At 41.6% G+C, this 26,600-nt stretch overlaps 1 protein-coding gene across 2 annotated transcripts; it reads right to left on the reverse strand.

Moving 5' to 3' along the window:
• Positions 1-1,256: 1,256 nt before the first annotated feature.
• eprs1 (glutamyl-prolyl-tRNA synthetase 1) lies at positions 1,257-26,343 on the reverse strand. Of its 2 annotated transcripts, XM_049564526.1 has the most exons (35): positions 26,162-26,343; positions 23,505-23,589; positions 23,251-23,350; positions 23,011-23,167; positions 22,775-22,911; positions 22,119-22,213; positions 21,891-22,017; positions 21,507-21,699; positions 21,232-21,403; positions 20,883-21,116; positions 20,593-20,677; positions 19,332-19,391; positions 13,817-13,927; positions 12,838-12,974; positions 12,536-12,743; positions 12,323-12,435; positions 12,097-12,214; positions 10,950-11,135; positions 10,695-10,862; positions 10,161-10,391; positions 8,647-8,871; positions 8,270-8,500; positions 7,931-8,193; positions 5,920-5,971; positions 5,573-5,782; positions 5,347-5,419; positions 5,087-5,166; positions 4,800-4,901; positions 4,428-4,583; positions 3,993-4,190; positions 3,569-3,742; positions 3,209-3,369; positions 2,720-2,798; positions 2,569-2,633; positions 1,257-2,348 (listed from the first exon to the last, which is right to left on the reverse strand). In XM_049564526.1, exons 1-35 carry the CDS (start codon positions 26,202-26,204, stop codon positions 2,198-2,200), a joined length of 4,980 nt encoding a protein of 1,659 aa, XP_049420483.1. In that variant the 5' UTR covers positions 26,205-26,343; the 3' UTR covers positions 1,257-2,197. The 2 variants fall into 2 exon arrangements, with proteins under 2 accessions (XP_049420483.1, XP_049420485.1); XM_049564528.1 differs by lacking the exon at positions 10,161-10,391.
• Positions 26,344-26,600: the final 257 nt, after the last annotated feature.

Below are 26,600 nucleotides of genomic sequence, written 5' to 3' on the forward strand. Positions count from 1 at the left end.
GTGCTGTAGATAGTCCACGTACAGGTAGCTTTTAGAGTAGCCTATTTGTAACATTTCAACAGCTTATTAGTTGAGATTCACCAATTCAACAGTTTTACTTCATTTTATAGATGTTTAAATACCTATACAGTATATGACAATTCATGATGAACATACCTACATACTCTCAGAGTAACTTTGTTGAGTTTGAGCTATTAACTCAGCCTGTGCAGCATAGGCCACTGTGGCATAGGTGTTGAATGTCAACTAATAAGCTGTTGAAATGTTACAAATACTTTAATATCCTGAATGTCAGCTCCTCCCCTCAGGCAGACACAACCAGTTCAACAGCTCCTTCATCCCCCTGTCCATTGATGCCCTCAACACCACCTAGGCTGGAATGTGTCTATGCCTGCCTGCTTTTCTGGTCAGCACAGTATGGTTGTAATATGTGTGCCTTCTTCATGATGATGGATGAATGTATTTGTTGCTTTCTAACTGCTGTATTTTACAGGTACTGTTTAACTGTGTCGCACTGCAGACACTGTTAAGTCCAAGACAAATTCCCCTCCAGTACATTAAAGTCTACCCTATCCTATCTACTTAAAAGATATCTGCAGGTGGACTATCCATATTTTCATTATCATTATCGTATTTTATTAGCCGCATAACTGATGAATTGTCCTGAGTGTCTGCACTCAGGACAATATTACCCTCACCTTCTCCCTGCGTCTGTACTTTGACTCTGTGCACTTGAAGAACTAGTAAACACATCTACACGTGCCAATTATTTTATTTTGAAAACATAAACAGGAAGTGTCCATTTTTATCTCTTGACTAGATAAGGCTCAGTATTATGTAATTAAGGAAGCTTGCTGTAGAATGCATAATGCACGATAAATTGTCTTGCATATTACCCTACATATTTTGTTACAAGTTTAATAGGTAAAACCTGCACAATCTAATGCACCACAACAAACAACACTGTAATAGCTCATTTCCTTGTGACGCTCATTATGCTTAATTCAGTGTAATACAAAAAAGTGTTGTACTTTCGGAATAATGTTAATACTGTTTATTGAAAAGTGTATACTATTCTACTCCATTGCCTCATTAACATTGTAAATAGCCTTAGCCTTAATTTGATATGCACAATACTGACATTGTCCTCAACACATTAGTCCAGTACAAATAATCAATGACCAGCTCAGCGGGGCATGAACTCCCTAGTTTTACATGAGTCGTCTTTATCCAGGATAAAAAAAATAACACAGTAGTTTGCCATGGAAATAACTTTATTATAGACAAGTTGGAGACCTCTTTTCACAGGAGAGTAGTGACAGAAGACTACATTACTGATTATTAACCATATACAGTTCCTCACAGCTTTATGGCATGTTGCTCTGGTGGTGCTGAGGAATTAGTATTATTAAGCTGTTAATCATGAGCCAAGTACTGTAACCAGTTATACAGAGAGAGGGGGGCTGATAAAGCTGTGAGAATAACACCCCAAATACAAGCCTGAGTACCTGCAGAGTTCCTGAGACAGTCTGGCTACAAGAGAGGGGGACTGTTGGCAGGCAGAGAACACTTTTCCCAGACAGCAGTAGATGGTATGCTGCTCAGGATTTTCTTTCAGTGTTTTGTTAACAGTGGTTTTCCAGATTTCAAAGGGTGCAAACCTACTCAATTCATAAGTGCTGAAGCTTAAACAAAAATGAACTTAATCTGATTTTTTCCTTGATGGTGTTAAGTAGGTACTTATAAAAAAAATAGCAATTCTGAAAGGATAGGAAAAAATTAATGCTTGCCTAGTTTCTGGTGGTACTTCCCATTCTTTACAAACCACTGCTGGACAGCAAGTGCTCTTTTAGCATGGTCTTTAGAGAACAGTCAGCCATGTAGGAGAGAAACAGCATGACAACCATCTCCTCTTACAACGGAATTCTGAGTAAACAGTTTCTCTCACCTCCTCTTTCTTCTTGATGCATGATAAGAATGATAACATAAGATAAAAAAAACAAACAAAAACAACAAAACAAAACAGACACCCCCCCCCCCCCAAAAATTGTTAAATTCTAAATCCCACAGTCCAGTAACCTCCAAACCCTCATTACCCAACACACTCAAGAGATGAGAGGAAAAAGAAATAATGAGACAAAGTAGGAAAGCCCTTTTCTACTATGATGTTCATCCTTGTGATCCAGCCTACAGGTGTTTAGTAGCTACGTCCGAACAGGGTGTAGAACTGTGCAGGCTCCTTGCCGCTGACACACATCTGACCCGGCTGCAGCGTCTTCAGGGGGGAGAAGGGGATACAGAGGCTCTTGGCTCCCATGGACGGAGCTCCAGGCTCCAGGTCCTGGTCCCTACAGGAAAACAAAGGACAGGAATGTTTTTTACTGATTGAAATTAGCACATGCAAAGAAAATGAGGTAAAATTGGGCCGGAATAACTAACATTTAAAATTTTGCATTTTCCCAAAACCTGATGTAAACGGCACAAATTATGACAGTGCTTAACAAATAGCCCTGGCTGAAAATGCTGAATATGTGCAGTGTATATTTGATAGATACGTGTTGGACGTACTTGGCAGTGGTTTTCTTGATCCAGTCCTCGCACTCAATTTCTCCACAGAATGGGATCTGGACAATCTATCAAGCAAGATAAATGTATTATCAATGAACCACTCAGGTGAGGCAGGCATGGTTTTGTGCTGCATGTGGTTTGTGACACTCACCTTGCCCTGGTCCAACTCTTTCTGGAACTGTTCCATTGTGTCTACAGCCACCATGTTACTCTTCAGGTCATCGGACGCTCTGACACACACACACACATAACACACTTCAATCAATCCTCTTGTATGTCTATGGACACCATGTAAGCATCTCTTCATTGTGCATAATTGTATGGATTCTCATTTGTAGCAGGATCTGTCTCACACTCTGTGTACGTCATTTCTGACACAATGTTGCCCCCAGCTGGTTGGGAAACAGGATGATTTTAAACCTGCAACAACTGCCTTTTTGTCGATACTGATGCACATGGTGTTAAAATTAAAATCATTTGAGTGAGATTTAGAGCAGGTGTGACAGATAACGCTGCAGTTTTTCATAACAACAACAAAACATGCTTTTTCTGTAGTCAGTTGTACTTCAATGTTGCTGTGTCAAGTTGTGATAAAAAGCCCAGTGCCAGTTTAATCCTGCTGTGTATTGCTGCGTCTTACTTTTTATACAGGCTGTTCTGGATGTCCTCCAACATGGCGACAAGATTCTTCTCCACCTCATCTTCTGGAATTGTTACCTTTGCGCCTGAGTCTCTCCTCACTGCGACACACTGACGCTGCTGCATATCCTTAGGACCCACCTCCAGACGGATAGGAACTCCCTGGACAAGAGACACAGAAACAATAAAAACAGGAAGAGAAACAGATGCTGTCATAATTATCAGTGCCTTCACAACAATCTGGGCTGTTGTGGCTTGTTGACTTATATCTTTTTTTACTGTTTCCTATTGTTGAATTTATGTCTTTAGGTAAAACACTTCAGTAACTACTACTACCACTGCTATCGTCATTACTTCCGACCTTGAGTTCCCAGTGGTTGAACTTCCACCCTGGGGAGTAGTTGTCTCGGAGGTCAGTCTTCACCCTGATGTCAGCACCCAGCAGTCTCCTCAGGTATTTAGAGCACTGGGCCAACAGGGCCTCCTTCTCCTGCTCTGGCAGGGAGGCAGTGATCCCACATGGGATGATGACAACCTGGAAAAAAGAAGAGAAATTATAACCATATAGTGCTATATGTTTTTTGTTTCCAGCATGTCTAAGTTTATCACATGTTGGTTGTTTACTTTACTAAGGGAGATGTTCTTCAAAATTAGACAAAAGGCAGGTGTCTTGAGCTTAACGAGTGTGCCATTATGCATTTGTTAGTAAAAAAACAACAAAACATCCATCCATCCAGTATCTACTGTACTTCCATGTCTTTGTGTGAGATTGTTTGTGTATCTACCTGCAGGCAAGCCACCCTGGGTGGCAGTACGAGTCCCATGTTGTCTCCGTGGACCATGGTGAGGACACCGATGGTTCTGGTTGTGATTCCCCAGGAGTTCTGGAAAGCCAGCTGTTTCTCACCCGGCCTCTTTGGATCCTCAAACATGATCTCAAACATTTTGGCAAAGTTCTGTCCAAGATGGTGAGATGTGGCACCCTGAGGAAGCACAAAGCAATAGAGCATTGTATACTTTGTTCTAAAACATTAACTCTAATCAATCACTGTCTGACTGCATGTGGATTAAGTGTGAAATTATTATCATGAATCTTTGTCCGTTTCTCCACAATGATCAAAGTTTTATCTACTCTACTCCGAGATTTATGAATTAAACATATTGTGCTGGCCTCAGAGTGAAAGGAGGTCAAAATGAATTAATCCAGTATACTACAGTACCTGAATGGCTCGGCCGCTGGCTGAGATGAATGCCTCCACAGTAGTGGTGTAATCTCCTCCTGCAAACTTCTCCTTCTCCGTCTTCCTCCCCTTCACCACAGGGATCGCCATCAGCTCTTCATACACCCTGGCGTACAGATCAAGGATCTGAAGCACCTACAGAGACATTACACGTACAGCACACAAAGACTTTCAGTCATGTACAATACAGCATAGTTAAAATAATAACACTTATGTTGGTGCTTTGAATGTACTGCACAATTATGCATCTCAGCACTGGTACATGAAAAAGAGTTCTTGTGTAATTCATAAAACACAATGGGCAGAGGAATGCTTAGGGTAATTGTAAGGCAGTGTTGCCTGGACTATTACCTCCTCTGCTGCCTCCTCTTTGGTGGCAAAGGCTGTATGTCCCTCCTGCCACAGGAACTCTCTCGTTCTCAGGAAGGGCTGGGGGTGTTTGAACTCCCATCTCTGGAGGAGAAGCGGGGGAGAGAAAGAGGTGAGAACAGAGAAAAAGACTTCAGGGTGCCAGTCTTCTGTGTAGCAATTTCCTTTCAAGGAGACTGTTATCATGAAGTAAAGATGTACGAGTGAGAGGTGTGGAGTAGGAACTGCAGATGAAGATGGCACAGATGTGACAGTAGGAGGATACTGACCACAACATTACACCACTGGTTGAGTTTGATTGGCAGGTCTCTGTGGGACTGGACCCATTTAGCATAGGCAGGGTACATCACTGCAGAATAAAAAACAAAACAAAACACAGGTTATTACTGAACATGACAGAAAAGCAAAACTGCACCAACTGCTGCATTCAACACAAGATAAATGTTTGCTATTTAGATATTGTATTGGTTCACTGTATGTGTCTGCACTAATAGATGTAGTTTGGTCTCTAAAGAGCAGTGGTTCAGACCTGTCTCACTGGTGGGTCTGACAGCAATGGGCTCTGCAAGCTCAGTCTTTCCTGACCGCGTTACCCAGGCAACCTGACAAAGATTAAAAAAAAAAATAATAAAAAAAAATCATTACTATTAACCTTGTTCAGTCACGCTTTCATTATCCTCTCGTTTCAGCAAAGTGTACTTCTGGTATATCAGACTTTTCCCCTCTATTCTGTTATTTATTTTATGTCATTTTACCTCTGGAGCAAAGTCTGCAATGTGAGTTTTTTCCTTCTCCAGGGCGGCCTGAGAGACGAACATGGGGAAGTAGCAGTTCTCCACACCCATTTTCCTGATCTCCCGGTCGAAGAAGTCTTTAATGGCTTCCCAGATGGAGTAGGCCCAGGGTCGCAGCACGTAGCAGCCGCTAACATCATAGTACTCAATCATCTCTGCCTTAGTGATGACCTGTAGTGGAGGAGTAACATTACATTAAAAGGGGGATTAAAAATAAGTCAGAAAACACTGGCCTTTTTTTAAAGTTGTTTGTTTAAAATGGCTTTTCTGGAAGTAGAGAAAAGGGGACCTGTGTCTATTCAACTCACCTGAGAGTACCAGTCAGCAAGGTTCTCCTCTTTCTTGGCCTCCAAGCCCAACCTGTCAGGAGACAGACAAATGAGTTAGTGTGATGCAAAGCTGGAGATTAAGAGGTTCAAAATACTACAATACATATTACTTCAGAGTGCAGTATGTGATTCTGGAGAAAGATAGTTGGTTCAGTCACAAAACAGTTTGCTGCTCAGTTTTGAAAAACATGTCCCTCTGGTGCTCTTCAGTTTGGGGATCCAACTAGTTTAGAATTGTTAGAGAATTGTGCAGCACTTGAGAGGGTAATTATTTAAAAGCCTTTTATATTTTATGGCTATTAATCCTGATGAAGGCCTTAATGGCTGAAATGCCTAGGCATGTTTTCACTGCTAAATAGCAACTATCTTTCTCCAGAATTGCAAACTGAACCTTTAATGTGTTTATTTTGGTAATCACACAATTTAATGTATTATTTTGTTTGTAAGCACCACAGTTTAAGAAGTGGAGATGTTATTCTGGAACCAAAGTCTATCTGTTTTACTGTCTTAAAGTATTTTCCACTCATACTGTTTAATTTTCTTCTCACTGAGAGACCAATTTGTTAATTAAAGGCAGTGGTGATGAAGCACTGCCCAAATTAAGTAGCAGAGCAATGTGGAAACACATACACTGATGCGTCAGGCCATGCCTGACTGGTTAGTCTCGGTGCAGGTACAACATTACTCCTGAGTGCATCAACACACTTTTAACAAAACACACAGCCATTCACAGCCCAGCTAACCATGCCACTCAGAGCTCATGTCAGTAGCTGTAAAACAGAGATAGAGCTGCACCAGAAAGGCAAAATCTTAATCTCCATTACTGGGGCAATGTTATAATCATGATTTTTAGTATTTAACTGAGGAACAGAAATTTTTAATTGTACTTTTTGCATCTTTTGTCAGAACCCTCAGCAGGTCTTCAGAGTTTAAGGGTGCCCATTCTGTATTAACTGTAGATAGAAAAACATGCAGAATATAGATATGTATATATTTGTAGTGCAGCGCTATCACAGGTCAATCAGATTTCATCCTTGAGGCTGACAGCAGAACACAAGCACTAATCAAGCAGATGAAAAACACACCAATCATTTAAAACTCACCAACTCTGAATACAAAAAAATACAAAAACTCTTCAGTGGTTACGCTACAGTAGCAGAGGGCTGTGATTACAGGCGATCAATCTTCAGTGTCCAAGTGAGAAATCCAAGTATGTGCCTCTGTTGCCACAGTGTGTCACCACTCCAGTATTTGTTTAAAGACTAAAACTCACGGCATTGTAAGGTTTGAAACTATCCATCAACTGCCAGTTACCTCATGTTAAGTGGTATGTGGTAAAAGTTCAACACCTCCATACAAAAAAAAATGCATCTTGCTAAATAGGCATTACACTCAACTAAGTGTAATGTGCCCAAAACAGAAAAGACAGCTCAGTATGAGGCTTTTTATTGGCTCAGACATTCTGACTCCATTTCCTGTCAGTTTTAATCAAATCATTTTCAGGACAACCAACTGCGACAGCTATTGACCTTGCCATACATCTGTTCATCTAACTGCCAATAAATCCATACACTTTTCCTCAGTCTGCAGCACCACCCTCCAAATGTGGGATGAGGGAGAAATATTTTCACTCTAATAAGAGACACCAAAATAAAACTGAGAATCATGACAGGAGAGGTTAAATCAGCGCTGACAGAGAGAGACTGAAAGAAAGAGTTCAAAGTAGGAAAGTTGACTTCAGATGCAAAAAGTAAAATAACATTTTGTTCCTCAGTATTCTTAAAAGCATGTTTACAGTATTTATTGTAATAAGATTATCATCACTTTATCTGAAATCAGGAACAACATAACCTTATGGAGTCCCACTTCATACTACACATTGTGCTGACTGGTAACATTTAAACCACTACCAGATGAAGTAAAAGCTAGTTTATGATTGTCTGGATCTGCTTCTTAACCTCTCTCCTTGCATCTGTTTCCAATCTCTCACCGTGTTTGTTTCTTCGGTCCTTGACCCTCTCCTGCTCCTCCTGCTCCTCCTGAGCCCTGGCTTGCTTTGTCTCCTTTACCCTTCTTCCCTCCTCCCGGTCCTCCTCCCCCCTGTTTCTCAGACTTGTTCTCCCTCTCCTTGCGATTTTTGTCCTCTCCTCCAGTGGCTCCAGCAGCAGCCACTGGTTTGTAGTCCTGTCCAGTAAGGGTCTTGTACTTGCTCTTCAGGTCCAGGAGAGTCTTCACGGCTTCATCGACCTTATCCTGAAATGGAATGAAAGTTGTTTTTTCATATCTGGTACAAGCTGAAATTAACTCTACTCTGTGATTGGTTCCTTACCTTGGGGGCTTTCTCAGACTTCAGCTTCCTCACTAGCTCTCCCTGTTGGGCCACCTGTGAGAACAGTGCCTCAGCCTGCGGGGAAGAGTTGGACTGGGTCGAGGCCGGGCTGGACTGGGTCTGGGCGGGGCTAGCTGGGGCTTGTAATCCTGGTTTGTAATCCTGTCCGGTCTGCTGTTTGTACTCTGCCTTTAGAGCCAACAGCTGCTTCACCGCAGCATCTACCTGATCCTGATGAACAGCCACAAGAAGAGAACCACTCAGTCACAGCAATAGTGAAAGTTACAGAACTATTCAAAAACATAAAGACTCTGAAAACAGAAGAAACACTGCTAATAGATATGTAGCAGAATACGATACTGAATCTATAGACTCACCTTGGAAGCCTTCTCAGCCTTCAGTTTCCTGACCATTTCTCCCTGCTCAGCAACCTTCTCATAGAGGCCGGTGGCAGCATTGGCAGCATTGGCAGCAGGGGCAGCGGGGGCAGGGCTGGGGCTGTTCTGGACTGGGGCAGCTCCAGGCTTGTACTCCTGGCCTGTGACCTGTTTGTATTCTGCCTTCAAGGCAAGTAGCTGTTTCACTGCTGCGTCAATCTGGTCCTGCAGACACATGGGTAATGACACTGTGAATCAACTTAGAGCAGTTTTTTTAGTCCTGTTATGGGTAAACACTGTTCTCACAGCACATGTGCATTATTAACATTAGAAATAAAATATTCATATTGTGATAATGAAAATCTTGATACTGATTAATAAAATTCCTTGTTTAAGAATATAAGATTATAGCTGATTTTACGATCACTGACCAGGCTTAGCTTTTTATCATTACTGGTGTTGGGTCAGTCTCTTTTAAGAGGGTGTTAGACTAGCTGTCTTCAACTTGTGTTGTATTTCCCTATAGCACTATGTTAAATTTAGCATATAAATAAATCCAGAAACACCCCCTGCTGTAGGTATCTCGCTATGTTACTTCAAGGCAGCACAGACTACAGCCTCCCTAGATGAGACACAAGAAATCAAACCTGATATGATTCCTACCACTCTGACAAACTGTATTTTCTTGCAGAAGTTATTTTGACCTTAGAAACAATATGAAGTGATTTTCATTCTGCAGCTCAGTGGTCTTTTCCTGAAAACCTGGATTCACATATTTCCTTATAACATTAAGTATATCAATGACTAATAAAAATAAAAGCAAAAAACACTTCTTATTTTGTTCAGAATGTAACTCTTGACTGTGAAGGCTCATCACACCTTCGATTTCTCATAGACAGGTGCATAGGGGAAAATATCCAAAGGCAAGAGAAGAGAAAATTCCCACACACTGTCCTAAACTTGCAATAAATTTTATTTTAGAAATATGTCTCAGTCTGTGGAGGCTTTACCTGATCAAGGTCTAAGGACAGAGACGTTGCACTGCAAGTAAAGGACAGGGTGCAGGAATTCTTTTTTTCTTAGGTTCTCCTTCATGTCTGATTGGTGGTGATCAAACAACCCACCAACAGTCATCAGATTCTCATTCTAATGCCAATTCACCTTTCTCCAAGTTAGCTCTGCCCGCCTAAACCAGTGAGAAAGGCACAAAGAAAAAATAAATACTGTAATCTCTCATGTTTAATAACCCAAAACAGTTACAACTGTGGCGTAGTAGTAAAAATAGTAAGGTACGGATCGTGAAAGTAAGTCTTCTCAGTAGAATAATGGACTAATCCACTGTTAGCTTCTTGGTCATCTTAGAAATGTGCAGTAGGTTGGATTGTAATGGTGTCTGTATAAGTAATGAGGGAGACAGCATTACACTGAGATTCATAATTATGCTTTGGGCAGTTTATTTTTCAATTCTCTTCTATCACTACATCATTGTTGTCTGTGATGTTGCATCAGGATACCTTAGGGGCTTTTTCAGACTTCAGTTTCCTCACAACGTCCCCCTGTTGTGAAACACGCTCATAGAGGGCCGAGGAAGAGCAAGAGGAGGAAGGAGAGGAGACAGTGGTTGCAGAAGGAGCAGAGGAGGGAGGGGCGGAGGGGGCCATCCCAGGTTTGTAATCCTGACCAGTCAACTTTTTAAACTCCGCCTTGAGAGCGAGGAGCTGCTTCACCGCTTCATCGATCTGCTCCTGGTGCCATCAACAAACCAACTTGTTGTTGCATGTAGTTATTGATAACCTACTGGCATGCAAATGACGTGGGGACATGGGCAATGACTGGACAAATACTTTTGGACGCAAGCAGTGAAACACTGAACAAACGACTTTGGTCGTGAGAAATGACTGGACAACGAATGAGGACATGAGAAATGACTGGACAAATCACTCGGTACAATATTAATGAACGGACAGTGTGCTGACTGATGGATGTGGACATGAACAGTGACTGGACAAGCAGATGTGGACGGGGTTAGTACTTGGACAAATGAGTACCTTTGGTGCCTTCTCTGCCTTCAGTTTCCTGACCAGCTCACCCTGCTGGGAAACACGGGTGAATGGACAGGATGCGGAGTCTGACTGTGTGATGGGTGGGGCTTGCGTGGAGGTGGGAGGAGCCATGCCTGGCTTATAGTCAATACCTGTCTGCTGCTTAAACTGCGCCTGCGAGAGAGAGAAAGAAATTGTATAATTAAGAGTCTTCATTTTCAGTTTCATTTTATTTAGTGCTTCTCATCGCAGCTGACGTACCTTCAGAGAAAGCAGCTGCTGAACTGCCTTGTCTACTTCTTCTTTAGGAGCCTTGGCAGTCTTCAGCTCACGGACAGCGTCACCTTGTGCTACAATGCTTGAGAATAGGTCACCGGCTGAGGCAGAGGCAGGAGCAGGAGCTGGAGCTGGGGCAGAGGTTGAGGCAGCCTTGGCAGTGGTGGCAGGCTAAGACGAGAGGTAAGGCACATTTAAAGACTGAGAAGAAGAGCAAGAAACTGACCAGTTTATCCCAGATGACTGTGGTTCCTCTCAGCCTTCCTTGGAAACACTTGCCCCGTTCTCAATAAATAAAGACTAACTTCTCTTACAGTGCTGTGCATTTTGTTTTAATTTGAATATTTATTCTTTTGTTTACCTCCTCCCTGTTCCCACCCCAGGCCTGAACATCCTCATAGGAGGCTGAAAATTCCCTCCAATTCAGACTAGATCAGTCATTTAACAATAGCACTTAGTGGATTCTAAGGCTACATCCACATTAATACATTTTTAAGTTCTAAATGATGTTTTAAGATGAAAACAATCTCTGCACAAGTGTTTTAGCATAGTTTCAGATATAATCTCTGTCCACACTAACACACCTGAAAATGCACACCACATGAGCATTCACATACAATGAGCATGTGCATGCTGGTGTAAACAGGATGCAGACTGTCTACTCTGTGGTTTGTTGCTTAGTTACAGAAAATACTACAGAGTAACAACAGCAGTGGTGAAAAATAATACCAGAAATGTCTTCGCTTGAATTGACAACAGGGTTGAACTGTTACTGAAATTAACACGAGTGTAAGGCGGTCATGGTGGAGAAAAACACAGATTGGAAGTTGTCACAAAGCAAAAATGGCGACATATCTGCATCTATGGAAACGACGTGTCGACGAGGGATTGCTTTGGTCTGTGTAACGTAAATGTCGTCATCTACAGGTCCACAACATTCCACATGTTCCCCTATGCAGACATCTGTGTGCAGCCAATTTCTGTTGAACAACTTTCAACTAAGTGCTGCTGTTGTGTCATTTAAGAGGTCTTATACACTGACAGGTCTGATTTACAGATAAAATTAAGGATTAAGGTCACTGGTAGATAATCTAAAAACATCTGGATGGATGGTTTCTTCAAAAGCACTCACTTTGTTGTTGGAGGCCTGGCTCTTGCTCTTGTCCTTGGATCCAGCAGTCGGCATCTCCTTTGTGTGTCCGTCAGGAATGTAGAGCAGGACACAGGGACTCTCCTTACAGCTGTTAGGGCTGTAGATGGTAACCACAGACAGATAAAGACAGAGAGACAATCAACATGGTTAGATTCATGTATGTCAAGTATGCAAGTATGTAAACAAAATCGGTCCTTTCACTCACCTGACTGGCTCATAGGGCTGGTCACAGACGTAGAAGCCCCGCCTCTGGAGCTGGATGATGTCACCTTTTTTCAGATTCTTCAGACAGGGATCTCCAAGCATCTTCTCCTCCAACTGAGAAAGTAAGAATGAGACAATCAAACACAATTAAAGACTTGAGAATGACAAATAGAGTGCATGCTGTGAGATTTAGCACACCCACTGCAGAACAGACCTTGCTGTTTTTATTTATGTAATCCTTGAAGTCATCATCTTTGGTGATGACGGCTTTGGAGATGAGAGGCTGGTAGTTAATGCAGACGGTGGGCAATAGGGGTGCGCTGTTTGTTTCAGCCAGCCATGTGATCTTTGTTGTCTTCTTGAAGTCCGTGTTCTCCAGGTTCAGATGAGCTTCCATGGACACAACCTTACCATCAGCCCCCCTGAGCACCGAGAGAGGGAGCACATCATTACATTAATGCGACACCATGTGATCTCAGCAACAATAAGAAGTAGCTGAGCAATGATCTGACATACTTGTTGATCTTGGTGATGATGAGGTTGCCCCAGTTGATGAAGGTAACCATCTCTCCCTCTGAGAAGGTTTCAGCATCTGCTCCCTCGACCAGAACTCGAGGTCCATACCAAACCTGCTTCATGCCCACCTCTGCATTCTGAGTGGACACAGAAATGACTTCAGCACATGTACTAAGAGATAATTGTGGTACCAACAAGTAAGACAACAATGACTTGCAGACGTTCCAATTCCAATACTGCAGCATAGTGCACAATAACAGCTGCTGGACGAAACGGTTATCATGGGAAAAAATAGCCTCCCCACATTTTTTTTTTTTTTTGTGTAAATGCTGTGCTGCTTTGCAACTTCCAATCAGATCTCCTCCAGGCACAAACAGCACGTAGTACCTCACAAGTTTGAGGTTTGCTTATTACAATAGGGCCAGTACACATGCTGTATTTTTCACACCCTAAGTATCATTATTTTCAATGTAGACGCATGGAAGACATGCTAAAGAGTGAGAGCAACACTGTTACAATGTGCAAGTATTCCCAAGCATCAATTTTTCAGGGCATGATGGGTCGCCCTAAGATAAAGAAAACTATTGGAACATAGCAATTTACATGTCATGTGAAGAGGACCAACCAGTCACAGCTGGAAGATTATGTTTTCCTCCTTCCCTAAATATTGGTCTGTGATTAAATACGAAGAAGTTGATTATTTTAATGTCTGTCCCACAGACAATATTTCAACACACTTCCAAAACTACACCTGGAAGATTCTGAGCTCTGCACTCTAGATCTCTGTTAAGTAAGCCATGATACAGTGCTGGTAGTGGCTGCCTAGCAACCTCAGACACAACCTGCCTCAGCACTCTTGAAGCTGCACAGAGTTGTCACAAGGTTAGCACCCAGCGTCCCCCCCCTCATGTCTTCCAGGCAGTTAAAGATGCAGCATGTGTCCTAGCCGTTAAGTGTTTGTAAGAAAGAGCTCTCTGACCTTAGGGTGCTTGGCCACCTCTTTGACCTCCTCTTTAGCCTGTGAGACGGTGACAGGAACCACATAGGAGCTGGACAGAGCTGTGTACCTGGGAGCTACCGGGTCAATAACCTAACACACACAAACAAACAAAGACATAAACACACATACACACAAACAGGTCAGTAAAAGTAACAATAGAATAGAAGCTTTGTAACAGTCTTTACATACAAAATGCTGAGTAATGAAAGGACAAAGCAGAAAATGATGCAACTTAATGAAACAATGGTGCTCTGAAAACAAACCAAAAATCGATACAAAAATACCAGTCAGTGACAAATGAAGAAAGTGGGACACACAATGTGAGAAGAGAGCGGAGAAAGAAAAGCAGATTTCATGAATGAATCATGATCGTATGCAGGCGAGGGAAATTGGGAAAAAGCTTTTCTTCAGCTGCTGATTCAGTCACCATCCACTATCATTATTTTAAGAGCATTTTATTTTTTCTTAAGAGTGTTTAAGAGTCCAGATGATAGCGGAATGCTTTACAGGACAGACTATCTGAACAGAAACAGATCTACACCATCCCAGCAAGGGCAATGTTGTTCAGATAATACTAGAAGATCACAAAGAAGCATTGGTACATACTTATGAGCAAACCACTTTAACACAGTACAACAGAAGTAGACATTTTCAGTATGCAGGTCCCAGTGGGAACAGCAATAGTCCCTAAATCTAAAAATGATGGGATAGAGCCAGTTGAGAGGCTCAGTCTACTCAGACTATAAAAAACAGCCACACTTTAAGCTTACAAATACCTTTCACCACAAACAATCCCTTTAATTACCTTATCTATAGTCAATTAGGGAAATGAAGTGTGAAGCACTTTAACATCTCACACAAATGAAAGCCATAGTAAATTTGGTGGAATTAGTCAATAAATGAAGAAGAACAGTCTAAACTAATGGCTCAAAATGATGAAGGGAAAAGATGGAGAGGAACACAATAAGGGAGGAGGATGTAACAGTGGACATTAATGTCTTGCAAAAACTGAAACCCAAGATCTTTGATTTTATGCTTTTTCTGAGAAGGTCTGTCTGACTTTTTAAATATATCACTTTATGCAACTAGTCTGCTTTGTAGAATTTTTTTTTTTTTACCTGCATTTGGAAAAAAACCTTCTGGTAAAAGCTGCACATCTTAATACATGGGTTTAAAATCAGTTTAAAGGGACAGTTCACTCTGAAATCAAAAATACATATTATTCCTCTTACCTGTGGTGCTATTTATCAGTCTAGATTATTTTGGTGTGACTTGCTGAGTGTTGGAGAAATCGGCCATAGAGCTGTCTGCCCTCTCTCCAGAATAATGGACCTAGATGGCACTCGTGGTGCTCAAAGTGCTGAAAAAATACATAAAAAAAAAAACAAAACAAAAAACTCCACAACAATGTCTTTTTCCAGAAATCATGACCTGGTTACTCAAGATTATTTAATGACTTTGTGAGCAGTTTCATGTAGGAACTTTTTTCTGTCTATCAAACTACACCCACCGTGCATCTACTGCTAGCTCACCTAGCATCACTAAGCTAGCTAATGTTACAGGACAGCCAAGGAGGGTGCCATTAATGTTTACATCTTACTCTGACAAAAAGCACAAGCTTCTCACCCATTGGTAGATGCATGCTTCCTTCTGTGTAGTGATACAGTTTGTGGGTGTCGTTTGGCAGAAAGAAAATAGTTCTTACACAAAATTGCTCACAAGGTCTGTGGATTATCCTGAGAAACCAGGTCATGATTTCTGGAAGAGACATTGCTGTTGAGTTTTTCCAATGTATTTTTTTTGGCGCTTTAACGATCACAAGCAGAGTGCCATCTAGTGCCATTGCACTGGAGAGAAGGCAGACATCTCTATGGTCAATATCTCCAACACCCAACAAGTCACACCAAAACAATAAATTGATAAATACCACTACAGGTATGAGGAAAAATATGTTATTTATTTGGGACGGGAAAGTGTCCCTTCAACTGTCACAGAGGGGCTGCAAAGTAGAGTATCCTAACCACTTTACAGAATACTGTCTCACTGTAGTAGTCCAAATTATCCCAATAACTGGTTTGGTGTTGGGTATAGCATTTCCTGTCTTGACAAGCTACAGTGATATCCTGGTGTAATTTTACTTCTTTCTATGTACAATAGTTTTGACAAAAGCTAGGTTCCGTACAAATATGAACATAGACAACTGAACCACAAACATGTCTCTTCAAAAACTTCATTCTACCCCAACAGCTACAGTTTCCGTACAGATGCTCCCATTTATATTGTGGGCACGGAAGTCTTCAGAACCAAAGCAAGCACCGTTTACTTCAGGATTAATCACAATCAGTTTAAACCAGTAAGAGTGGTAAATGAGAAGTGATGAAAGCAACAAACAGGTAAAGAAAAAAAAAACACATGGTGTGCAAGACATTAACATCGATCCATCACCCTAATCACTGTGCCATGATAGATGAGCTTTCACATAGGGAGCCAATCCAGACTTGTAGAGAATCCAAACCAAAACAACTAGTTTACTGATCATGTCATTAAACCCTGTAATTTATCCTCCGACTGTATTGTCCTCCACTATTGGTAGAGACTCACAGTGTCTTTTTAAAGGACATGTCTCTCTGACGTCCTACTACCCAACTCTACTGCCTTTCCTTTTGAATGCTTTTTGTTCTTTGAACTCTGAACATCTGATTGGTTGGTAAAACAGTGAAGGCTGTTGGTGGATTTGCAGATAAACCAGCTCATGATAGAAGCAGGAAGGGAGTGGGTGAAAATGAGCAAAAGGAGGAGGATGAGGAGGAGGTGGAGGAGGAGGAGTACCTTCAGACAGCTAATTGGCAGCTTGGAAACAGAAGAGTGAGATGCTGTTTAATGTCAGATACAAGGAGGGAGGAAGAGAGAGGAAAGAGGTAGAGACACATTTACACAGAATGGAACGTTAACATAATTTCCCCTCGCCACTTTGTCCTCAAGACAACCGTTACACCTCCCTGTTTTTGATTGGTTCTTATATTACCACCTCTAACCACTTATGGCTTTTACTCTTGTATTGGGAGAGCATCATGCTAAACTCCATCTACGATGCTAGTCTGTTATGCAGCAACACAATCCACCACGCTAAGAATCCCAACCAACAAAATACAGAAACCAGATAAACAAAATATAGTATTTATTGTTTATAATCGGTACTTTCCTGTTACCCGACAATTTAAAATGGGACCACAGTATCAATGGCACAGAGATGCCAGCAGAAGACTTCTGAATCAATTATTAACATTACCTTAACATTGCAAGGGCTACTACTGCAATTGACTTAAGTAGCTCTGCCTGAAGACACCCTAGATTAAAAATGTCATCATCAGTGACTCAGCAGAAATTTGTTGTATTGTGCCAATATTACATCAAACCTCTTTCTGCTTCAGCTGAGAGTGGAGTGGGTAACAAAACATTAAATATTCAATCAAAGTCAGTAAAACTTCATTAAAGAAGCAGTGTGTAGGATTTAGTATCATATAGCGATGAGGGGTGCAGACAGATTCCCCATGTGCCAAATGTGAACTCCTGGTTAGGATTCCATAAGTGTTTATTGTTCAGGAAGTTTTAACCAGGAGCCAAGTTATCCTCAGAGGTCTCTTCCCCTCCAGAACAAATGGACCAGGTGATTTAAACTGGTAAAAACACTGAATAAAGCAGTTTCACATTAAAAAAAAAAAAAAAAAAAAAAAAAAGTTTCTGATAACTTTCGGCTTGTGGCAGAAAGGTCACTAGCCCAGCACCTGCTAATGGCTGCTCTTTTTTTTTTTCCTCTGAAAGCTTGATGTGTGCTCACCTTTTGTCTCCGATAACTTAAAATTCATTTGTATCTCGAGGGTTTAAATCTTACGCAGAATTATCTACAGAGGTGTCTTTCTCTCCAATAACTGACCTGATGATTCAAACTAGTAAAAACACTACATAAAGCATTTTCATGTTAAAAACCACTGTTTTTCTGACACTGTTTGGGTGCGTTGTCAAGGGGCTGCTAACTAAGGTGGCCTACACGAAAACATGAATGGCCTCACTAGAGCCAGTGTTTGATTTGTTCATCCTGGGCTACTGTAGAAAACATGGCGGTGCAACATGGTGGACTGCGTGGATGAGGACCCGCTCCCTATGTAGATATAAACAGTTCATTCTAAGCCCCTTAAATCCTAAATCCTACACACTGGACCTTTATTGCTTTAGCTTGTGTTTAACAGAGCATCATCTTAGGTAGAGAAAGGCGTAAGATGAAACAGGATTTAGGAACCATTAAGTGATACCACAGAGTAGAAATCACAACATCTGGTGTTTTTCATTTGGTTTGTTATTTTTGTATTATTCTGACTGACTGTCATTTAATAACATAAGTATAGCTGTGTTCCCTGAGCTCAGAGGCTTTAGCTAAATTATTGAACATCGAAAACAAACAGCTGTAAACATTTAAACATGAGCTGCTGTTATAGCAAATTTAAATATCGGCAAGTTGACGTGAGGAACTTTGGAGGCATGAAACTGTCTGAAGAGGGCAGGGGGGAGTAGGTTAGTTGAACATGCATATGAGGCCCAAGTGTGTTCCTGAATCTCAGCCTGACGCCAAATGTCATCTTTCAGTAGCTGTTGCGTCCTAAGGCTGGTCTCAAATCCCTTCTGATTGGTGGAGTTGAATACAGGCTCTGACATTAGCATAAGATGTTCTTTTAATTGAAATTAAAGTCTGAAACTCACTTTTCCCCCTAGCATCAGACATACATATACTGTGTCTGACTGTTTATGTACATTTCTAACTATTAGCTTCACACCTTCTACTTGACTCTGGGATGAAGCAGCGAGTGCCAGCAAGGAAAACCACACAGAGGAAGCAACACTGATGTCCAGACAGACTGAAATGAGGACAACAAAACATGAGTACAACCAAATGTGGGACATGAAATGAAGCAGCTGGTTTGGTTTATGAGGTTTTCAGTGTTACTGGGGGTGAAGTGGAGGGTGAGGGCAGGGTAATGAGGCAGGAAACCAGGCAGCAAATGAAAGCATTCAACAGAATGAGAATAGCAAAGCAGAAAGAAGCCATGCCAGCAGTGAACCCACAGGCAATTCTCTGAATATCTGTCGATCACAGGCGAGGTTTGTGTCATATTCGTTTTTAGTATCCCCTCTTTCTCTAACATACAAGCCATGTCAAACAAAATTAGTCCTTTCTCTTCAAAACTAGCATGTTATACAAGTATCAGTATATAAGTATCAGTATATCAAAATAGTCAGCAATTGAATCTTACTTGATAAAATTCAAGAGTGGTCTTCAGAGAAACCCTTTTAAATATTTTAAGTTATTCATATATCTTTACTATTACAACAATGCAGACCATGCTTTAATACAAGTGAAGCCAAATTCAGTGTCAGAATATTTCTATCACTTTTCAGTTCAGGTTCAGTCTCGCCTAGATAACAAAGGAGAAAAACATACCTTCTTATTGAAGGCCCAGATCTTGTCCCACTCCATGTTCACCACTGATCTTGATCCACCCTGGAAGGAGGCAAAGAAAAGACAAAGACATTTTTAACTGATACAAAAGTGACTTCCACTCCATGGATACAATACCATTATATTTGCAAATGTGAATTCTCTTAATTGGTAAGTTTGGGATTTTTGAACCCCATTTTATGTTTTTAAATCTAAGTGACAAATGGGACAGTTTTTGAATTTACGAAACAGGCTGCAATATCACCACTCGGGGAATGTTCCTACCATCAATTTACATAAACTAAAAGTACCTGTGTTTGCCACTGACATGCTGAGATTATTATCCTAAGTGTCTGACAACATAATGGAAAGCATCCCTACAGAGGTCAGCCTTTATGTTTAACCAGAAACAGACCTGAAAACTGCCATCACCAAGTCCACCAGACTCCATTTCAATAAACAGTATTTTTATCATCATAAAACACATGTCACCCAGAGTTAATAAAAGCAAAATAAAAGTCACAAAATCTGTCTTGTTTCATCTTTTCACTGTTCCAACAATGACGAACTTTAGTTTAACTTAATTAAACTCTAAATTCACCAAGTTAGATGTGACAATATGCTGGTTCTATGCATGCTAAAATGACTGTTTATTTAAATGGAGTCAGGTGGAATTGGTGATGGTAGTTTTCAGGTCTGTTTCTGGTTAAACAAAAGGGATTGTACTCTTGAACAAAATGGTCGAACTTTGTAGGGATCCTTTTGATAATTTTCAGACACTTAATCTATATATTAATCTGAGCCTATCAGTGGCAAACACAAGCACTTTCGGCGGACATTAATTGATGATATGAACATGCCCCAACATGAATACATTGAAACCTGTGTCGCTGCTGCCAGCTGCAGCACTCTGGCTCAATACTTCACCAGTATTAAATAAATATTGCCCTCATTAGTCACTTGTCACACAAAACAATAGGAAAATAGGGTCCAGGTTCAAATATACCAAAAAATACCCTTTAAGTACATGATTTTTTTAAACACTGTAACACATAATAGAGAAAACGAAAAAGGTAATGCACACATTTTAAGAACGCCTTATTAGTGCAGACTGTGGTATCATTTATGCAGTGTTTAAAAGTATACTAAACAATTTAAGCCAATGTGACAACAAATAATACAGTTGAATGTGCTTAATGCTTCGACTTGTATAATTTTCTTTGGTACAGAATTGAGAGAGTTGAGAATGTTATCTATCAGATACCTGGGCTGCTATGAACTGCTTCAGACCCTCAACGGTCATTCCTCTCCTCAGGACTCCTCTGACAGTGGGGAAGCGAGGGTCATCCCTGGAGGACATGAGAAAAGTCAACGGAGGGTAGAGATGGTAAAAAAAGTAAAGGTAAAGACAGGTGAGGGAGGGCATGGGTACTGCAGGACAGGGAGGAAGAGGAGGTTCAGAGAGACCACCAAGAAGCAGTAGAAGAAATAGACCTTTTACATCACGGATAGTCACATAAGTATCAGTCACCAGATAAATCAAACAACACCCACCATCCTTCAACGTATCCCTGGTCGACAAACCAGGTGAGCTTCCTCTTGGACAGCACTGTGTTGTTGAGGTTGAGTCGAGCGTACTCCCAGATGTAGGGCTTCCTGAGGCGCAGAGCGTTGATTATCCAGTAGAACTGTTCATCACGATCGTGGTACTCAGTGGTCCTAAGAGCATGGGTCACACCCTCCAAACTGTCCACGATGGGACAGGCGAAGTCGTATGTTGGGTAGACACTAGAGGAAAGGAGGGTGACAGTTTTGACAGTTAATGTTTGTAAAATATTTCAATATGCCCAAAATTTGATGCAAATACTGCAGATGTTAACGTGTACATATTTTAGTCAAATACTTGTAGGTGCTTCCTGTGCGAGGGTGAGGCATGGTCTTGCAGCGGTAGAGGGTGGGGTCTCTCATGCAGCCGTTGTTGGAGTTCATGTCGATCTTGGCTCTCATGCAGCAGCTCTGCCCCAACTCTGTCCCGGCTTTCATCTCTGACCACATCTTCATGTTCTGTTCCACCGCTACAGAAGAGAGAGATGAGATTCATGTTGTGGCTTCAGAAAGTTTAGAACGTTTCACTGCAGCTTCAACATTCACTGTGACTCATGAACGTGGCAGGCGTACTGTTATTTCTGCATTTGGACTCAGCGCGCTGCTCCCTCTCCTGCTTCATCTGCTCGGGAGGCGTGTTGTCGATGTAGGCCTTGCCCTCAGCGAGCAGCTGTTCGCCAAATCGCATGATGGTAGGAAAGTGGTCGCTGGTGTAGGTGAACTGGTCTGGATGGATCTGGAGCATGGCAACATCTTCCAGGATCACCTGGGAAGCAATACACACGTAGCAATGAGGAGACAAAAACACATTTTTGGCAGTGGTTTTCATCTAAATGTTGAAAAGCCTCTTAATTGAGTTACAAAACGTCATGAAATTAGCAATGTTTCTGGTTCTAATATAGAAATAACAAATAAACATACTTTTTCCCATTAACACTGAGAACTGGGTGTTTGTACCTTCTCAAAGTCCTCCTTTTCCTTCTCAGGGTTGGTGTCGTCGAAGCGCATGATGAGCTTGCCTTTAAATGTGACCTGGTAGTGCTGGTTGAGCAGAGCAGCCTTGGCGTGGCCGATGTGCAGGTATCTGGCCACACACACACACACACACACAGATTAATGGTTAAGAAAGGTATTAAATGACCATGCATGATCTGAACTTCTTCGAAACTCCAGCTGAAGCCTTACCCGCTGGCCTCAGGAGGGAATCGAACCACCACCTTGCCCATCTCAGCTCCTGGCAAATCCACAAATTTGCCGACGTCTTGCTTCTTCTCATCCGACTGCAGATCAGGGAAACAGTCAGGAATACATCAGGACAGCTGCATTTGTTTTGTACTTGGCTTTGTTATTTTTTCTCCCAAAGTGAGTTCCAGTGGGGTCGAACAAATGTTAGTTTTAATGAACTGATGATAAACATAATAATCAACCAATAAATCTGTAAAGATTGAGGTGTGGTTTTATCAATATAGTACTCATCAATTTAGTTTCCACTGGGGACTGGCATGAGACATTTTGAGTATTCATTTAGATGTCAGTATTCAGTCGACGTACAGAATATTTGCTGCCCAACCCCCCACATGTGAACATGACTTTTATCTTTTTTTTTTAATATATCAGCATTGGGTAAAATCTTATTTCATTATAGAGCTGCTTGCAGAGAACTGCTTCGCTCAGCGCTTCCTTGCCCTGCTGTTACTCACTCTATTTCATGATAAGTGATAGAGCTAACTGTTAGCATCACACGGCTAACATTACCTAATGGTTGTAAGAGGGTTTAACATTAGAGTTGAGTATAAACATTAAATCATAAATCAAGTGTTAATGTCTGAAATGACACTTACGTTGGATTTGCTCATCGGAGCTCTCTTACTGGCATACTTGTTGCCCACAGCAGTGAAGGGAACCTGCGTGCTCAGGAAAGAGAACCAGCGATTGACATGAGAGAAGGATTTGCCTTGGCTTGGCCATTCCCCATGACCTGCAGAGAAACAACCACACCTGTTTAGCCTCCACACTAAAATAGAAAAACAGAGAAAATGTCAGAAATCCAATCTGGTTGATCATGAATGGTACTGACCTTTGAGGGCAGCCCAGACAGAGAGGTCAGCCAGGGTGAGGGCATGTCCAACCAGGAAGGTCCGCAGGGAAAGGGCCTTATCCAGTTCACCCAGTGCTACGCTCAAACCAGGCTGACCACACAGACGGCGAGCACTGAACTCCAGCCAGTGGTCGACCTGCAGATACCAGGAAGCATCTCAAATGAGGAAAAGAGAACAGCAAACAGAACAGAAAATATTACACACACACAAACACACACCTCAGTCTGCTCCATCATGTTGGCTCCGTACAGGCCAAGAGCGGGAGCCACCCGGGCCAAGTACCGACTGATAGAGTTGGCATCATTGAACTGGATCGCACTGAGGTAAGGAGAGAGCACACAGAATAGAAATAAATCAGTAATAATATAAACACCAAAACTGTACATCTACTCTTATTACTTCACATATACATTCTCTACAGTACACTGGTTAAGCTCATTCAGCAATTTAATGAAACATTTATGTCACCTACTCTGAGACGTGAAGCCGGGTGTCTTTGCCTTCCTCCACCGACACCTGCACACTGCCCTTCACGTGCTCTGCTGTCAAAAGCGCTCCTGCAGGACAGAGGAGAAAATCCAGCCTTTGTTAGTGTTTGTTGTTTCACAGTGCAAACCAGCTTCAGTCAACTTTGTTTACAGAATCTAGGAGTTTTAGGTCAAAGGCAACTCGACTTGGTTTAAATTCCTAAATGTTTGGCCTCTAGTATAAAATAAGTATGCAGTCCATGACAATAATGTTCTGATCTTCACAAACCAGTTGAACTGGTCCTGTGATGTAGAACATGCACACTGCAGTATGTAATGTTACTCTGTTGCCTGCAATCGTTGTTGAAGACCTATTTCCTAAAACAGTGGTTTTTAACTTGTCAGTGCAAAAATGCTTATAATGCCATGGACTTCATACCAAGACCCAGGCTATACACAGCATCAGCTCACGGCACAACCAAAAGACCCTGCGGTTCTTTCTGCATAGAATATTCTCTGGGAATTAGAAAACGGGTATGAATCCCTAACTTGAGACTGTCTTGCACTGGGACCACTCAAGCCACGATACAGCAATCGATGGCTTGACAACGAATGTCAGTCATGGAAATAAAGTGGGTACCTCCACCCCCTGGGCACAGACCACACCCATCTTTGAACTCGGCCTTCAATTTGATCTCAACTACATGAATATTGCACAGTTGCTGTGTTATCACAATGACATAATCTGTCAACAGACAGACATGTAAACACCAGGCAATTAATTGCTACAATTAAGTAGATATACTTAATTAATCTCAGAAAGGAAATAAAATTTTCGTTCAATCTGTTTTCATATACACACAGGCCCTAAATACAGACACATGCACAAACGGGACTTATACATGCATTTAATGCAGAGATGTCAGAGTGCAGGGACTGCCTTGGAGCAGTTGGGGTTTTGGTGCCTTGCTCAAGCACAACTCGGGCAAACTGGCACCTCTCCTGCTACCAGTCTACGCTCCATATTTGGTCCAAACAGGGACTTGAACCAACAACCCTCTGTTTCGGCTTGGGAACCAGAGCCAAGTCATAAGTCCATATGAACTGAGCTACAGTTAAGCCTGAAATCTATTGAAGGTATCAGGTATCACCTAGATCACATTTTGTCATGACAGTAACCAAACACACAGATTCACAAAATGAAAACAATAGCAGCCAACCAAAACAAACAAGACACCATCGAACAGATAATAAAAATTTAAAGTTAGTGTTTTATGTAGTTCAAGCTTTTGAGTTTAGGATTTCACCTAATATGTGCCAATGATTGGCATGTAAGAAAACAGACAATGCAGGCCTATTTCAAGCAGATGATCTTGTTCCTCATATTCTCACCATTCCTGACATTCTGGTTGTCTCATGCACAGGTGTGGCCTACACTTTTACAATCAGCCATAAAGGTCTGATGGAGGAGCTGTAGAGATGGTTTAGCTTTTTGTGGGTTCATCTCTACAGAGGAAGACTGGGTTTGTGGGCACCACCCCAACCTCTGACCAAGGCTGCCCAGTATTACAGGAAGTGCTGATGCAAAGCAAATAAAACCGAAATCAGAGTGCAAGACATAGCAGTGCCCCTCCAATACTGCACGTTTCAGTATGCTTGCATCAGCCTGCTGTTTTCATTGCAGACACACGGGGCGCTGTTCAGCTGCTGTCACAGTTAGTCAATATAGTACAAAGCATTGAGACGCTAACCCTGGGAATTAAGTTTTATTCAGACTGAATTGAAAACGACACAATAAGCATATCACATATTAATAACATACGTCAGGTTATTGATACCGCAGAGCAACATGAAACGCTGCATGTCTAAACCTAAACCAGCCTAGCTCGTGACAGCGTGTCAACTCATCCACAGTGTATGATTTATCCATGTGTCATTTAAAAGGTAATGCAGACTTTATACATATCATGAAGCGGTGTTCACAGGTGGTGACAGTGGAAAAGTGAGAGGGTGAAATTTATTGTAGCTGCTGTCATTAAAAATGAATATTAACTAACTGCCCACATGTTGTAGTTCAAAGTGCCACGACGACAAGCTAGCTAACGTTAGCTAATACTAGCACTCTCACTAGCTAGCCGGTTAGCTAACTCCATGCACGCCCCGTTTGAACTTAAATGGACAAACTGTCCTACCAATTATAATAATATATAGGTCAACTTACAGACGCTGCTTATTAGAAAAATTAAATAAAATCAATTCTTCGTAGCTCTTTCCATTTTTTTCTATTACAAACATAGCTAATAGCTAATAAATTCGGCTGTTTCCATAAAATAATATTGGCACAAATGAAACAAAATATTAAACTTCTTTTCTTGTCTTTTATTGATTCTGTTGTCTTCATGTTCTTCCACATAAACCAAACCCAAATGACTGGCTGTAGGGTCTTTCATTTTCCTGGACACAGCTATCTATAGCTTTATTTTTGGCAAAGAGACATCAAAGGGGGAGTTTTTTCAGAGAGAGTAGTTTGTCTCATTTGTTGGGGTGACACGTAACAGTGCTAACAGCCAACTAGCCATCTGTCACAAAGTGCACACACACACACACACACACACGACTCATTGAAGAAGTATTTCTGCAGGGGTCACGGGCTGAAACTCACCTAGAGGCGGATTGCTTGTGTTGATGGTGAGGTTTAAAGCCATGCTGTGAAATCCGTCTCCCACAATGGTGGTGAAGCCTTTTTGTTGTTAAAGAAACCCAAGAGAAGACAGCCAAGACTACTCCACAACAAGCAGCACCCCGGCGGCACCAGAGCAGCACGGCGTAAAGAGAGACAGGATGAGACTTCTTTGTGTTATGACTGCTGATCAACAACTCATTAGCGCCACACTGCCACCTATTGTACAGGAGGGGGAACACACATATAAAATACAAGCTTTAACCATAGGCTCTAACCAAGAAGGTCTTGGGCTTTGCATGTTCTCAAAACAAACATCACGTACACTTTATGGTAAAACAACAACAACAACAACAACAACAACAACAACAACAACAACAACAACAACAAAAAACAAAACAAATGCAGAACTGCCTTGATA

This window comes from Epinephelus fuscoguttatus, linkage group LG2 (genome assembly GCF_011397635.1).
Source record: "Epinephelus fuscoguttatus linkage group LG2, E.fuscoguttatus.final_Chr_v1".
NCBI classification, from domain to species: domain Eukaryota; kingdom Metazoa; phylum Chordata; class Actinopteri; order Perciformes; family Serranidae; genus Epinephelus; species Epinephelus fuscoguttatus.

Bases quoted from the DNA above. Each gene is read 5' to 3' on its own strand.
- eprs1 (XM_049564526.1), bottom strand. From the start codon at position 26,204: ATGGCTTTAAACCTCACCATCAACACAAGCAATCCGCCTCTAG. The intron at 22,214-22,774 runs GTAAGTGTCATT...CCTGATCTGCAG, and splicing joins CTCCGATGAGCAAATCCAAC to TCGGATGAGAAGAAGCAAGA. The intron at 21,700-21,890 runs GTACAAACACCC...ATTGCTTCCCAG, and splicing joins AAAAGGAGGACTTTGAGAAG to GTGATCCTGGAAGATGTTGC.